This window comes from Rhinolophus hipposideros, assembly GCF_964194185.1.
Source record: "Rhinolophus hipposideros genome assembly, chromosome: 24".
NCBI lineage: Eukaryota > Metazoa > Chordata > Mammalia > Chiroptera > Rhinolophidae > Rhinolophus > Rhinolophus hipposideros.
In genome coordinates this window covers 15,515,628-15,530,495 of record NC_138070.1, presented here as the reverse complement: position 1 = coordinate 15,530,495, position 14,868 = coordinate 15,515,628, and the positions used below count along the sequence as shown (strand labels likewise).

Here is a 14,868-nt window from a genome sequence, read left to right as displayed (position 1 = left end):
CCCTTTGCTTCTTCAAAAACAACAGGAAAACCAACAACCCTCTTGCTGATTCAAATGGATCCACTTGGCCAAAACTCATTAAATGAACAAGAAAACCCAGTGCTGGGATAGCTTCTCACCCTTTACCCAGGAGGTCAAGGTCTGAGCTCCTAACTCTCCACCCCACTCCCGATCACGGGGAGAAAGGATCGGAAAGAACACACTGCAGATCCTACCCACCCCCAAATGAAGGGGATAGAAAGAAGGAGAGGAGTGGATTGATTAGCCCCTAGCATTTAAGCATGGGGAGCGTCCTCACCTCACCTCACCCCACCCCACCCACTGCAAAAACAGACTCTGCTGCAGTGATTCTCAAGGTGGCGTCCCTGGACCTGCAGCATCTGCAACACCTGAGAATTTGTGAGAAATGCATATTCTCAGGCCCCACCCCAGACCTACTGGATCAGCAACTGTGGATAGTACCCAGCAGAGTGCGTGGGTAACAGCTTTATGGAGGTATACTTGACGAAGAATAAACAACTCGTCTTTAAACCGTACAAATTCATAAGCTTTGTCATACACACGTGTGAAACCATCATCAAAATAAAGACAATGGACATATCCCTCACCCCCAAAAGGTCCCTTTTATAATCGTTCTCTCCTCCTCCTGCCCCCACGCAATCCCAGGCAACTAGTGACCCATTCTCTGTCCCTGTTTTCTAGACTGTCACATGTATGGGATCATACCGTGTTCTCTCTTTCATCTGACATTTTTCACTCAGTATAATTATTTTGAGAGTGATCGTATTCTTGGATATATCACTAGTTCATTCATTTTTATTGCTGAATAGTACATGATCGTTATGGCTATTCCAAAATGTATTCCTCCATTCACCTGTTAATAGACATTTGGGTAGTTTCCAGGTTTGGGCTATTAGAAATAAAACTGCTATGAACTTTCATGCAAAAGTTTTTGTATGGACATACACTGTCATTCTTTGGCGTAAATTCCCAGGAGTGGAATAGTGTGTCATATGGGAGGTGTATGTTAAACTTAAGAAATAGTTTTTTTTCCAAAATGACTGTACTATTTTACATTCCCACCAGCAGCGTGTGAGAATTCCAGTTACTCCAAAGTCTCACCGGCACTTGGTTGATGAATCTTTTTTAATGTAGATAGCCTTGGGATTGTGGGCATGGCGTTGTGGCTTTAGTTTGAATTTCTTTAATGACCAATAATGTTGGGCATATTTTCACGTGCTCATTTGCCATCCACATATCTTCTTTGGTGAAGTGTATGTCGAAATCTTTTACCGATCATTTTTGTTGGGTTGTTTTACTTATGAATTTTGAAAGTCACTTATATATTCTGGATGCAAATACTTTAGCAGATACATGATTTGCAAATATTCTCTCCCAGTCTGTGGCTTGTTTTTCATCATAACAGTGAATTTCAAAGAGCAGAAGTTCTTAATTTTAATAAAGTACAACTTCTCAGTTTGTTCTCTTATGGACTTGGTGTCATATCTAAGAAATCGTTGCCCAATCTAAGGTTAGAGAAATTTTTCTCCTATTTTCTTCTAGAAATGTGATGGTTTTAAGTTTTACATTTAGGTCTATGACCCATTTTTTGTTTATTTTCATTAATGTGAGGTTATGAATTGAAATTCATTTTTTTGCATGAGGATATCCAATTATTCAAGCACCATTTGTTTCCCAGACATGCGTGTTTGGAAAGAGGTTTTGGTATAGAAGTTATCCATGCCCTTGTACCTGGTGAACTCCTACTCATCCTTCAAAACCCAGGTCAAATGTCCCTTTGACTAGGAAGCCTTCCCTGGCCGAAGCCAAGTATTCGATTGGTGCAAAAGTAATGGCAGTTTAAAAGGTTAAAAATAATTGCAAAAACCTCAATTACTTTTGCACCAACCTAATAGTTTTTTCAACTATCTTCTGGTCTCCACAGCATCCTGTGTAATCTTTGGCATATTCTTATCCCACCTGATTGCATTAATTCCTATGCCTGTCTTTCCTGCTGGAGCTAAAATTCATGCCTAAGGACCATAATCCCAGTACTTAGCACAAACCTACCACAGGTGTGTGTGTGGGGGGGGGGGTGTACTCAGAAAATAATTGTTAAATATAAACAAATGAATAAAAGAATAAACAAATGAACAATTTGCTTTTGCCAATAACTGAATACTGTCTCTCAAGGTCCTATCTACATTACTCATCGATAATATTTGCTAAGAGTGCCTGATTGACTGATTTAGGCCAAGCCCTGTGCTAAATGCTTTACGCATATCATTTCATTTAACCCTCACAACAACCACATGAAGCCGATACAACTCCCGTCATTGTTTTACCGAAGAGGATACAGATGTCCTGAGAGGTCAGGTTCTACGCCTGAGGTCACATATTCAGTAAGTGTCAGAGCCGGGACTTGAACTCAGATAACATATCACCGGAGACCTTGCTATGCCCTCCATGTATGTACACCACCTCTTGCTTCTTTATTTGTACAAGTCTCATTTCCCAATAAGTCCAGACCTGCCACCCCCACATGACCAGCCCTTGCCAACGACGAATCCCAGTGGCAAAGGAGACAAGTCACAGGGGGGACCTCTCTGTCACCCTCCCTTCCTGACCACAGGGGCACAGAGAACCACACACACCCTGGAAGGACCTCCCCCTTACCTTGGGCCAAGTGCCCACGCCAAAGGAGTTGTGCTCTGCCATCTGGTGCAGGTGCAGCTCTGTCCTGGAAGCAGAGAAGGGACCAGAAATAAGGGAGGACCCCCCACACACACCAGAGGCCCGGCAGGGGCTCCATACATGGTCCCACCTCCCGAATATTCCTCACTCACTGCCCTCACTCCATCCTTCCTAAGTGCCAGGGAACCTAGGACAAAAGAGTCAGGGACGAAAAGCAAGGGAGCGGGCACTAACGCCAGGTCTTCTCCTAACTGGATGTGTGAACTTGCTCACTGATAATATTAGACCAGTTAACTTGAATGAGCCTTTGCTCTGTACTGAGTTCTAAGGTTACTCATGACAGCCCCACTCAATAGGTGCAAATATTATTCCCATTTCACAGATGACAAAACAGAGGCACTAAGAGTTAACACCTTGCCCACACAGCTAGTAGACATAGAGTTGTCCTGCCACCTGCCCCCTCCCCTGGCCTCTGTCTTTATAAAGTAACATGACGTTTAAGGTCCCTTCTAGTATTCAACCTGCAGGTTCCTTAAAATTGGGGGGGGGGTACTTAAGATGGACTGCACAACCCTGCAGGCCCAAAGAATTCAAGCAAAGGGGTAGGGGGAGGTACAGCCAAGCCCCTGCCCCTTTCCAGGCACACTCCATTCACAAATGCATCGGAGCCCAGCCTCAGGCCCCCCATGGGGGCCCAAATGGGTTCCTGGAAAGTGGCACTCACTCACTGGTCCCCAGCCAGTTTCTACACTTCTGGATCCTTTAGTGCCTTCTCCCTTAGTTCTCTGCAGACCCCACACCCCTGGTCTCTGTCCCACAGTCTAGAAGAAGCCTTGTCAGAAACACTTGCAGTCCAATCCCAGCCAGGCCAGTTAGCAGATAAGGTAGTTCTCTCCCTGAAACTCGCTTTAACCCACCTGTAAGTGGACAGTCTACCACTTACCTCATAGGGTTACATGAGATATTATATATAAAGCCCTATGCCAGCCTGGCACAGAGGAGGTGCTCTATATGTGTGTCCCTTGTACCTGACCTGGTCTGTAGTTCATCACTTGAAAGTTAAACTTGACAAATAAGTAAGGAATATCTACCCGGTGCCAAGCTCTACGAGGTATGATCAAACAATCCAGTGAATGTTTAAATTAAAAATATATATATTACAGTAAAAGACACATGGCCATTAGTCCCCTGCAAAATACTCCCCCTCGCTTCGAACACACTTATCCCATTGTTCTTGCCACTTTCTGGAGCAGTTCTGAAAGTCCTCTTTCGTGAATGTCTTTGGTTGCTCTGTCGTGGCTGCCTCCATGTCCTGAATCAATTCAAAACGTTGACCTTTCATGGTCATTTTGACTTTGGGGAAGAGCCAGAAGTCGCATGGTGCCAGATCCGGTGAATAAGGTGGATGAGGACACACCGTAATGTTTTTATTCGACAGAAATGGCCATACCAGAAGGGATGTGTGACATGGAGCATTGTCATGATGGAGGATGAAGTAAAGACACGAAAGAGGACTTCCAGAACTGCTTCAGAAAGTGGCAAGAACAAGGTGATAAGTGTGTTCGAAATGAGGGGGAGTATTTTGAGGGGAATTAAGGGCAATGGGTCTTTACTATAATAATTTTTTTTGTTGAAACATTCACTGTATCTTTTGATCATGCCTCGTATGTTAAACAATAGGAAGGCAGAAAAGAGTAAGGCAGGGCGCCTGATTCAAAGATCTCACAGTAAGTCTGGTGAGAAAGAGAGACAGATATACTCCAGTGTGGCAGGTGCTGAACCAGAATAGTATAAGAGAGAAACTAAGGGAGCAGAATTCAGGCAGCACTACTTTAAAGAAGGGATTCTGAGCAGGGTTTTGAAGGGTGAATAGGAGTTTGCCACATGAATCCATGTGGAAGTGGAAGCCAGTTTTAGTCCTTTGGAAACTTCACTGTGGATGAGGCAACAGCCTGGCAGCAACAGAAGTAAAGAAAGAGAGATGGCCTGGGAGATCACTAGGGAGCCCCCAGTATGTCCCTTACCCCTGAGGTGTCTGAGTTGTTTCAAGCACCTTTCTCCACTTTTCTGGGGCCCCGGGAATTCATCTGGGGCAGCCCCCTCCTTTCAGATACTGCTTTGTCCTGGCTCCTAAGGATGCCGCACTTGCCTGGGTCAGACTCACTGACACAGAGCCCGTATAGAGATGAGGAAATGGGGGTCTCCAGAGGTGAAGCCTTTCATCTGAAGCCACGGAGCTGGAGAGCAGGATTCAAACTCCATGTGCAGAGTTTATATACTGTGGTCTCCCATGTTATACCCCTACTATGTACCACACATGGTGCCTGCTGCCTTGACATGCGATCTGGCTTTAATGCCCACCGGCTGGCACTAGTAGGTACTCATTCTACAGAAAGGGAAACTGAGGTTCAAAGAGGACCCCATAGGGCAAAGCCCAGATTGAAACACATCCCTCTGACTCTAAAGTCAGTCGTTTACACATCTGTCAGGACCTGAGCGGCGCGTGGCCCAGGAGGCCCTCCAAAATGAGTCTCACCTGGCTACCCTGCTGACTGCTTGCCCTGGGGTGTCCCTTTCAGACAAATTCTCACGTGCACTCAAAGCTGCCACAATTCGGGGACCTCTGGAAGACTTGGGGTCCGCCATGTCTTCCTTTCATGCTGCTGTCAGCCCTTTCACAGCAGACAGCCTCCACCACCTCCCAGCATTTATAAAGAGCTACATGTAAATGATCTCACTTGATCCTCTAAGGTCAGCCAAGGTATTATTTCCACTGGACAGAGGACGAAACCGAGGTTCAGAGTGGATGGCACTTAGCCATAGTCACCCAAGCCGTGAGCAGTACCAGGCAGCTGGAATTGGAGGCCAGGTTCCTACCCACTGGGTCCCTCTGCCTCTCTGCTCTGGGCCCCTGGAGAGCGGGTGCCCCTTGTCTCACTGCTCTCAGCTGTCCCCTCCCGGCCCAGCTGCTCACCTGAGATCCAGGTCCAATCCCGCTAGCATCTGGGAGAAGACCTCGAAGTTGCCTTCCCCTTCTGGCTGCCGTGCCACACGGCTCTTCTCCAAAAGCATTGTCTGCAAGGGGACAGGACGGGCACCTGATCAGCACTTGGGGTACATCTGCCCTCGGCCTGGTGCCTCGCTACCTGGAGGCCCCGATAGAGTGCCCCACTTTGGCCCACACTTTGAAGCAACATCTCAAGTCCAGACTCCCCTGGACAACTTTGTATCCCAACTTCTCAGCCCTTTGTCCCGCTATCCCAGCGTCCATCTAGGGGCTCGGCTAATGCAACAGACTCCTCCGATGAAGGCATCCAAAGGGAGGGGAAATGACGTGGGGCCACCCTCCAACATATTCTTATTTCACAGAAGCCTTTAGTAGCTTGACCCAAATGGGCACGAATGCGGTTTAGGACCAGGATGGAGAAGGGACTTATTTGGCACAGATGACTTTTCCTTGAGTCTGCGTATTGTACCAGCTCCACATACAAACAACACTTTTAATAACCTAATCTATTTTCTGTTCAAACAGAATGCTTGAGCGGGAAAGGGAGCAGCCCGGGTGATTTTGGAGATGGGAACAAGCAGGTATGTGTTCCCCACACACTGACTGCCACAGAAGGCTGGTGAGCTTCTGTTTCAGCTTATGCTTGTAAGACCCCACTAATGAGTGGCTGAATTACATATCTAGTCATGAATATTTCATCCCTGTGATATTCTCAGATACAGGTGGGCTGGCTTGCTTTAGGAGGGGACTTTCTGGGGGGGACTGAGCGAGGTGGGCAGGAGCTGGCCATGGCTGGGGGAGCCATGACCATTTAGACACATTCCAGGGTCGCTGCTGGAAGCGTGGGCTCTGAAGATGCCGTAGCCCCAAGGACACTCCTCTCCCATTCACCCAGAGGCCTCACCTGGAGCTGTGCAGCTGTCACTCGGCCGGTGGCATTGAAGTCTAGTGACATCACCATGGTGAAGCGGGTGGCGCTGTGGCTGTGGCTAGTGGACACAGAGCCAAAGGCCCGGAGGACGGTGAAGGTGGCTCGAATCTTCTCCACTGTGGGTGGCATACGGCAGGGTGTCACCCATGGCCCAGGTGCTACCACTCCCACTTCTCACAGGACCGTCTTCCTCACTGCCCCTTGCCCGGGGGCCAGATACCATCCTGGCCCCAGTGGGTTCCCTGCCACCTCCTCAACTCAACTCTAAACCACACATTTCAAAGCCGGGCTGGCCCTGTGCTGCAAGCAGGGGTGTAGGGGGAGCAAGACTGAGTTAAGATGGGGAGATACAGAAGCCTAGGATTGGTACATTTTGGGTGACGGGGCTATTGCCCTAGCGTCTCCTGGGCCTGGTGGAGCCCGAGGAAGGCAAGACATTAACGTTCTCAGACCTGCTCTCAGGGGAGTCCCCACCCCGCTTGAAAAGCCCTTCAGTCTCCCCACAACTATTGATCCAGCACCTATTATGCGTCAGGCTCTCTGCCAGGCACCTGCATGCAGCCCAGCCTGACTCCCACACTCAAACACACACACTCACAGCAGAACTCCACTTTAGGAAAGGAAAGAAGGGCACCTCTCCCCACTGTATCCCCAGCCCCTAACATGGCCCAGACGTGGAGCAGGTCATCAATAAAACACTGGGATCACCCCAGTGGGGAAGCAGCAGAGCACAGTGGTGAAGCGAGTCTGAATACGGGCTCTGCCCTTTGCTAGCTGCCTGATGCGGGACAAATTAATTAACCTCCCTGTGGGTCAGGCACAGATGGGATGACAACCGCACCTATTTCATATGGTTGTTATGAGGACTAAAAGATTGAAGCATGGCACGTGCTTAGAACGGGCTCCACATGTGGTGTGGATGGTATTCTATTTATTACCACCAGAAAAGCAATATTGCCCAGGCCAGGGACTCTCGGCAGGGAGAATGTAGCCCCCAAGAGGGCAGAAAGGGATTCCTGGGGGTGGGGGCTATTTTACTTTCTTATGTATACAGCACAGATATACATACGTGAATCGATCATGGTATGTCTATAGCATTAAAATTTCATGGAGGAGGGACGATTAGGAGAGGCAATGTTTAAAGACTCCTTAGAGGACTAACAATTGTCACCCCAATAAACTTTAATTTAAAAAAAGACTTCTTAGAGGAGCAGAATGCTGGCCCGGGGGTTACAGCTCTAGAGCCAGACTGCCTGGTTTGAATCTCAGCAGTGGGATGTATTCGCTGTGTGGACTTAGGCAAGCTAGTTAACTTCTCTGAGTCTTAATGTCCTCAGCTATAAAACGTAAATAGCATCTACCTTACGGGGCTGTTTTAAATAATAAATAAGTTAATTTCCTTGGATTAGGACCCGGCACCTAAGTCCTCAGCAACTGTTGGTTATGATCATTACCAATATTGTAATTATATCATTATTATAAATTGGCACTCTTTCTCAAACATCATTTCCTCCAGGAAGCCCCTTTTCCCCTCCTCCGTGCTCCTGCCACTTCTCCCCTAATCAGCTCTGCGAACACTTTGTGCAGAGCATTCAAGTTTCGCACTGATGCCCTTCTGGCTGTCAGCTCCTCAAGCGCCTACGCCGTGCCCTTCTGTCTTTACTTATGGGTCCTCTGCACAGTTCCACAGGTTGTACACTGCACAAGGACACCACAGCCAAGGGGCACATCATTTGCATTGCACCGTCATAGGTTTGCATACTTATTAGGGTGATTTAGTTCTAAGAATGTCAATGTAGGATGATCCACAGATGGCTGTGAAGGGCTTAAGAAAGGACTACCTTTTACTAACTCGCACAGGTGTCCAATGGACTGGGGTAGCCCCCGGCCAGTCTGCACATATGCTCAGTGAATGCTAGCTGGGTGGATATAAGGAAGAGCAGCCCTGTGCCCCTTTCCAACTATCCCCGCCTCCCCCCACCCTCGCTACATGCCACCTGGAGACCACTGTACCTGACACACTGCCATCCACACTGCCTGCCATGTCCACCAAGTGCTCGAGGACCTGCTCGCAGCAGGTGGTCTTCCCAGCGCCGCTCCGGCCCAGGGCCACAATGCTTTGGTCTCTCCGCTGGCTCAGCAATGCCCAGTATGCCCGCTGGACCAGGGAGCCAATGTGAGCAGGCAGGCCATCCTGGCGGCCCCTGAGCACCTGCAGGAAAATCCCAGGCATCAGCTTTCCCACCCTAGCCAGTGCCCAGGGAGCACTCCAAGACCGTGCCCCAGCCCAGCCTCAAGTCCAGATCTGTGTCCCTGCCTCCCATCCCATCCAGCCTTGTGACAGAGGTCCCACGTTTTACTGGGAAGAGTCCAGCCTGGGCATCTAGTCCTGTGACCTGATTCACTGTGGCTCCTTGGGAAGCCGATGACACTACTCAGAGTCTGGCTGGGTCTCCTCTCTCTTCAGCTAGTGGGAGACTTGAACTAGAGCTTTGCTAGCTCCTGGGGTTCATCTCACTCACTACCCCAATTATTGGATGGCACCTGCCTGGAAAGAGGCAGCTGGATAAAATGGTACAATTGATTAGTAATGTCTGCCATGGAAACGGAATGGGGCAAAGGGGTATGTGTGCTATATATTTGTCATAACACATTTAGGTAATACCTGATGTCCCTTCCACTTCATTCATTGATTTCTCCATTCATTCAATTAAAACGAAATCATTGTCTACTGTGTAGCAGGTACTGTCCCAGGCACTGAGGGCATAACACTACACAAAATGGATAAAGGAAATCTCTGACAACCATGAGGAGATACCATTATACACCTATGAGAATGGCTTTTAAAGTGTTTTTAGTTTTTTTAACTCTCACTGCCAAGTTCTGGTGATGATGCAGAGCAACTAGAATTCTCAGACGATGCTGGTGGGAATGTTAAATGACACAGTCACTCAGGAAAATTGGCAGTTTCTTATACAGTGAGATGTACACACATCACACAACCCTGCAATCTGACTTCTAGGTATTTACCCAAGAGAAATGAACAATTATGGTCACAAAAAAACCTTCTATGGCATTGGTTACATTGAAAGTATATTCAAAATCACCCAAAACTAGAAACCACCCAAATGTCCTTCAACTAGTGAACTAGGATAACCAACCATCCTGGTTTTAGCTTTGAAAATCTCATGTTCCAGGAAACCTGTGCCCTGGGGACTCCAGGACAACTGGTCACCCTATGAATCAATAAACAAACTCATACAATAAAATACAATGAAATAAAGAAATAAACAACTGCTAGCTGCAACAAGATGGGTGAATCTCAAATGCATTGTTGTAAATGGAAGAGAGTAATTCAAAAGGTTATGTACTATAAGGTTCCATTTACCATATTTTGCCGTGTATAATGCACTCTTTTTTGCCCAAATTTGTGAGGGAAAAATAAGGATGTGCATTATACATGGGTACTAATTCTGTGTCTATACAAATGTTTTTCATTCTTTTATTTATACTTATGAGTTAAAAGTGTAACTCTAGATATCAATAACAGATGATATCCGTATGCAAAATAATACCCTGGAATACAATAATCGGTTTTGTTGAACTTAAGATGAACTTGTAAGACAAAGAGTTCTTGGTCTTCGTTGATGGGTAAATATCGTAAACGTGTTACCAGTACATAAAATTTCTTGTACTGTATCTGTTCTTGGGTTTTGTAATTATTTGTTACATAAAATTTCTTGTACAATAATGTTAAAAAATAAATGCTAAAATTCCTTTGTAATACAAAAAACAAGTACCAAAATATAAACAAATAAAAACTTGAATTGAAAAATTAAAATGAAAGATTTTTTCCCCCCCGAAAGCTTGGGCCAAAAACGTGGGTACACATTATACACGGGAGCGCATTATACACAGCAAAATACAGTATATGACTTTTCAGAAAAGGCACAACTATTATATAGGGACAAAAAGAAACCCCAAACAGACCAGTAGTTGCCAGTGTCAGGACATAGGGGCGGGGACGGTCACAAAGTGTCTGACAAACGTTTGGGGCTGATAGAACTGTCCTGTGATTGTGGAGGCAGTTACACACCTATACACATTTGTTCAAAACTTACAGAACACCAACAGAGGTGGTTTTAACTGTATGTAAAGTAGACCTTAATAAACCTAACTTTAAAAATAAAATTTAAAAAAAAGCCCTGCCTGTGGAGCTTGCTTTCTGTTGAGAAAAGACTGATGATAAATGAAACAAATAATAAATTACATGAAATGGGAGTCACTGTAAAGCCATGAGCCTGGATGAGATCACCAAGTGGGTGTTTAAAGAGGAGGAGAGAAGAGGTGTGGGGACAGAGCACCCGAACTGAAGGGCAGGGTGACCCCCAAAGAGGCTGAGAAGCAGGGCCAGTAGGAAAGAGGAAAACCAGGAGAGCAGAGTCCTGGAGCCAAGGAAGGGAGCATTTGCAGGAGGAGGGAGGGACCCGCCGTCCATCAAATGCTGCTGAGGGTCAAGTCAAAGGAAACAGGAGAACTGACCACTGGACTTGGCAGCATGAAGGTCGCTGGTGACCTTGACAAAGGTGTGCTTCACGTGGCCTTCAGGGAGAAGGGAAGAGGCAGTGGACACAGTGAGGTCAGCGGAAGGGCACCGAAGGGAAGAGCAGAATGGGCCAGCTGGAGGGGGACATGGGAAGCACAGGACGCTAAGTGGGCAGACAGTGGGCCCCGCAACACTCCATCTGCCCTCTCCAGTGCCTTGGCAGGACCGGGGGCACGAATCCCAGTGTGGTGGCCCTCACCCTATCCTGGCCCTCCAACCTGGGATGAGGGTACCCCAGTCCACTGCAAAGCTTTGTGCCCCCAAGCCTCTAGAAATAGTAACGAGTCCCTATTCTGATGTAAAACACGGGACTCCACAGCTGGCAAAGGTATGAGACACGTCCTGGCCACGCTGGAGACGGTCTTAAGACCTGAGGCAGGTACTGGGTCCTAGGTCTGTGTCCTGGAACTAGCTCCCATGCTGGAAACACGGAAGTCCAACGACAGGCCCCCTCAGGCCCACAGTGCAGAGGAGAGAAGGGAGAATTCTGCAGATGCGGGCCCCTGTGTATGCACATGGGTGCATGGGTGCACGCATGCGCATATGTACTTGCATTTGTGCATGTGCACCCTTGCATGCTCACACACAGGCGTGCTCACAGCAATGCAACCAACAGGTGCAGCGGCCCCTGCACCCTGAGGCAGGCCCACCCACACCCGACATGGTCACACTCACGCTCATACACGTGAAGACCTGTAACCCCTAGGCACACACGCAGCTCCGAGCCTCCCGTGGGCCCAGACCCCCGGTGAGAGGACCCCCAGCACTGCCCCATCCTCACCCAGGCCGTCTTGAAGGTGGGCCCAGTTCCAGCCTCACCACAGGTCTGTGCTGCCACCTGGTGGCCATTTGAGGAACCAGCGGTGACTCAGACAAAGAACAGAAGCCGGCTGTGGGTTTGGGTGTGGGGGGCTGGATGGCTTGAGGGAAGGGTGCCGCACTGGGTTAGGGGCTTAGGGGGATCTCAGGACTCAAATTCCTCCCTCCAGGATGTGCTCCCCCACCTGCACTTTGGGGATCTTTGGCCCAGGTTTGAAATGGATGCCTCCATCCAGAATAGCCAGTGAGAAAGTGGTTTGCCCTAAGAGGCTGCACAAAATGTCCCTCCCAGGGGCTGCTAAGGGGCCAGAGGAGCCACTCAGCTTCTCAGAAGGCTCAGAGGCTTTGGGCGGTAGTAACAGAAGACTGGCCCCCACAGCGAGGGAGGGAAGAGTGCACGTGCGCAGCTGTCACCCTCCCAGGGCCCTGACCTTGATCAGCTGAGGGGTCTGAAAAGGGACTGGTGGGGTGGGGTGGGGTGTCCTGGAGAATAGAAGTCTTGGGGAGAGGGGATGCAGGGCCACTGTCACCTCTTTGATGGACTTAGCATCCACTGGAGGCTAGGAATGTCCATGGGACTCTAGAGGGGCGAGATGTGGCTTTTCATCCCAAGTGACAGATGAGAAAACTGAGACCAGAAAGGCATTGTGATCTTTCCAAGGCACTCGCAGTGTGTTCACAGGTGTTCTAGAGGCTGGCGCTTTCCCCTGCCGACAAGTTCTCAGAACAGAGCCCAGATGAGACATCTAACCTCCAATGGGTCTCCCTGCCTCCACCTTTGCCCCTTTCCAGCTGTCCTCCACCCAGCAGCCAAGGGCATCCTCTTACGACATAAGTCAGATCACGTCACTGCTCTGCTAAAAATCTCCATGAGGCTCAGAGTAAAAGCGGAATCACTATGACCACGTGTATATATAACCTGTCCCCTATCTTCGTTTCTCCCGACCTTTTCACGCTCTCCTCCCCTCCCCCCACGTTATCTTTATTATTTTGGGCTTGTCTTCCCCACTAGAATGGAAGCTCCACAAGGGCAGGCTTATTGCCATTCTCCTTCCCTGCGTTTTCCTCTGGGCCTGGCACCCAGAAGACCTCCGTGGATCGCTCCATCAATAGCCCTTGAATGAATGGACCGGCCGGAGCTCTAGTTCCTCGGTTGTGGCTGTAGGCCTTTCCACAAGATGGCGCTCACAGACTCCTTTTGCTTTGATGGCCTGGACAAAAACCAGCCATGGCCACGCGTCCCAGGAAAAAGAATGAAAAGCAGAAGGGAGGCTTCTGTTTCCTGTTTGATGTGGGTGTTTGGGACTCCCCAGAGTCCAGCCTGGGGCTCTGAGCACAGAGGAGCCGGTGGCCTGGGTTTTCTCCCAGCTCCTCCCTTTGGGGAGCCTGAGAGTTCAGAGGCTGGCCCAGCCGGTTCCCATTTCAAAATGGGACTAGTAATGGTACCTGTCTTTTTCGCGGCGGAAGAGGGGAGAATGAATTGAGATAATATGCGAAGGTGCTCGAAGCAGTGCCTGGCACAGACTGATACCCCTTCAATATTTTCTCTCATTATTGTCTTTAAAGCTCCTGTTGTTTCTGTCAGTTACTCATCTTTCGCCTCTAAGAAGGGAGATCGTGTGGCCCCTGATGACACCATGCCACGACACCCCCATATCTCATGTCTGGCCAGATTCTGCTCACAGACGGTTTGCAGGGAGCTTGGGCTGCCCTGCTCTCCCCTGAGATGAAGAGAGACCCCTCCCAACCCCACCCCTCCTATCCCTGACCCCCTACGCTTCCCCCGTGGGCCCCCCTCACCTTGCCTGCAGAGGGTGCTGGGGGGCCCCGGGGCTGGAGGACGATCAGGTCTGGCCCAGTGCAGGTGTGCGGCCGCTGAGCCCGGAAGCGCTGAAGAAGCGTGTTCAGGACGCTGGATTCGTTCACACTGACCAGGGAGGCCAGGTTTTCGGCCTGGTCCAGCGCGGGAGGGTTGGCCTGTAAAACATCACACAGTGTCCTGTGGCTTCCTGGGCCCCCCTCCACCACCACCGCCCCCCCCCACACACACACACACAGCCCTGCTGACTCTGTCCCCGACTCTTCGGCTGTGTGTCAAAGACCAGAACAGAACACAAGGCCTCTGGGAAGAGAGTGATGAAACCCTACAAAGGAAGCAGGGGCACCCCTCTTGTTTGCCCTCTGTGTAGCCTGGGCGCCACGGTCTGTTCACACGGGTCCTTCCGTCCTATGTTCCCTGCACCATGAGGGGAGATGCTCAGAGATGTGGCCAGGTTCCTAGCACCTTCTGCATCTCAAATACCATAAACAGACGGGTGGTGTTCCCAAGTCGGGCAGGGTCCTCTGCTGTTTCCTCCCCTTCTGAGCTTTGTGGGAGCGCACTGTGTGTGCTCTGTGATGCTCAGGGATGGAGGCCAGTGGCCAAACTGTCCCGTTTCTCTGACAGCCCCTCATGCACTGATCCCTCGGAAATATGCCCAGGCCCTTCTAGAAGCAACGAGTGACTGCCACTTCTCGTCAGGGCATCCATTCTAAAAGGTTTCCCACCATTCTCTCCAGCTTCAAAGAATTTTCTTGGTCTAACGCTCTGGGATATGGGGCAACTCTGAGCTCTCTTATGGGTCAGTCTTTCTTCCGAGGACGCTGGCCTTCTGCAAACTCCCAACACCACTGGGAATGGAGGCCTGGGGTGGGCAGAGGAGGAGTAGAGAGGGATGAAAATGAACGAGGCCCACGTGGAGCTCCTGGAGGAAACACTCTCTTGATTGGTAGGCTTTGAGGGGTGGAAAAGGATCAGGACAGAACCTTTTT

General features: G+C 49.3%; 1 protein-coding gene across 1 annotated transcript in view; it reads right to left on the bottom strand.

The window, feature by feature from the left end:
* MYO18B (myosin XVIIIB) overlaps window positions 1-14,868 on the bottom strand; it is a 260,653-nt gene that overhangs the window by 222,627 nt on the left and 23,158 nt on the right. The window contains exons 7-11 of the mRNA XM_081037710.1: window positions 13,858-14,034; window positions 8,646-8,844; window positions 6,606-6,748; window positions 5,669-5,769; window positions 2,677-2,740 (exon numbers count right to left, since the gene is read on the bottom strand). Of these exons, the coding sequence (XP_080893836.1) occupies window positions 2,677-2,740; window positions 5,669-5,769; window positions 6,606-6,748; window positions 8,646-8,844; window positions 13,858-14,034 (684 nt within the window). The remainder of the gene's footprint in view (window positions 1-2,676; window positions 2,741-5,668; window positions 5,770-6,605; window positions 6,749-8,645; window positions 8,845-13,857; window positions 14,035-14,868) is intronic.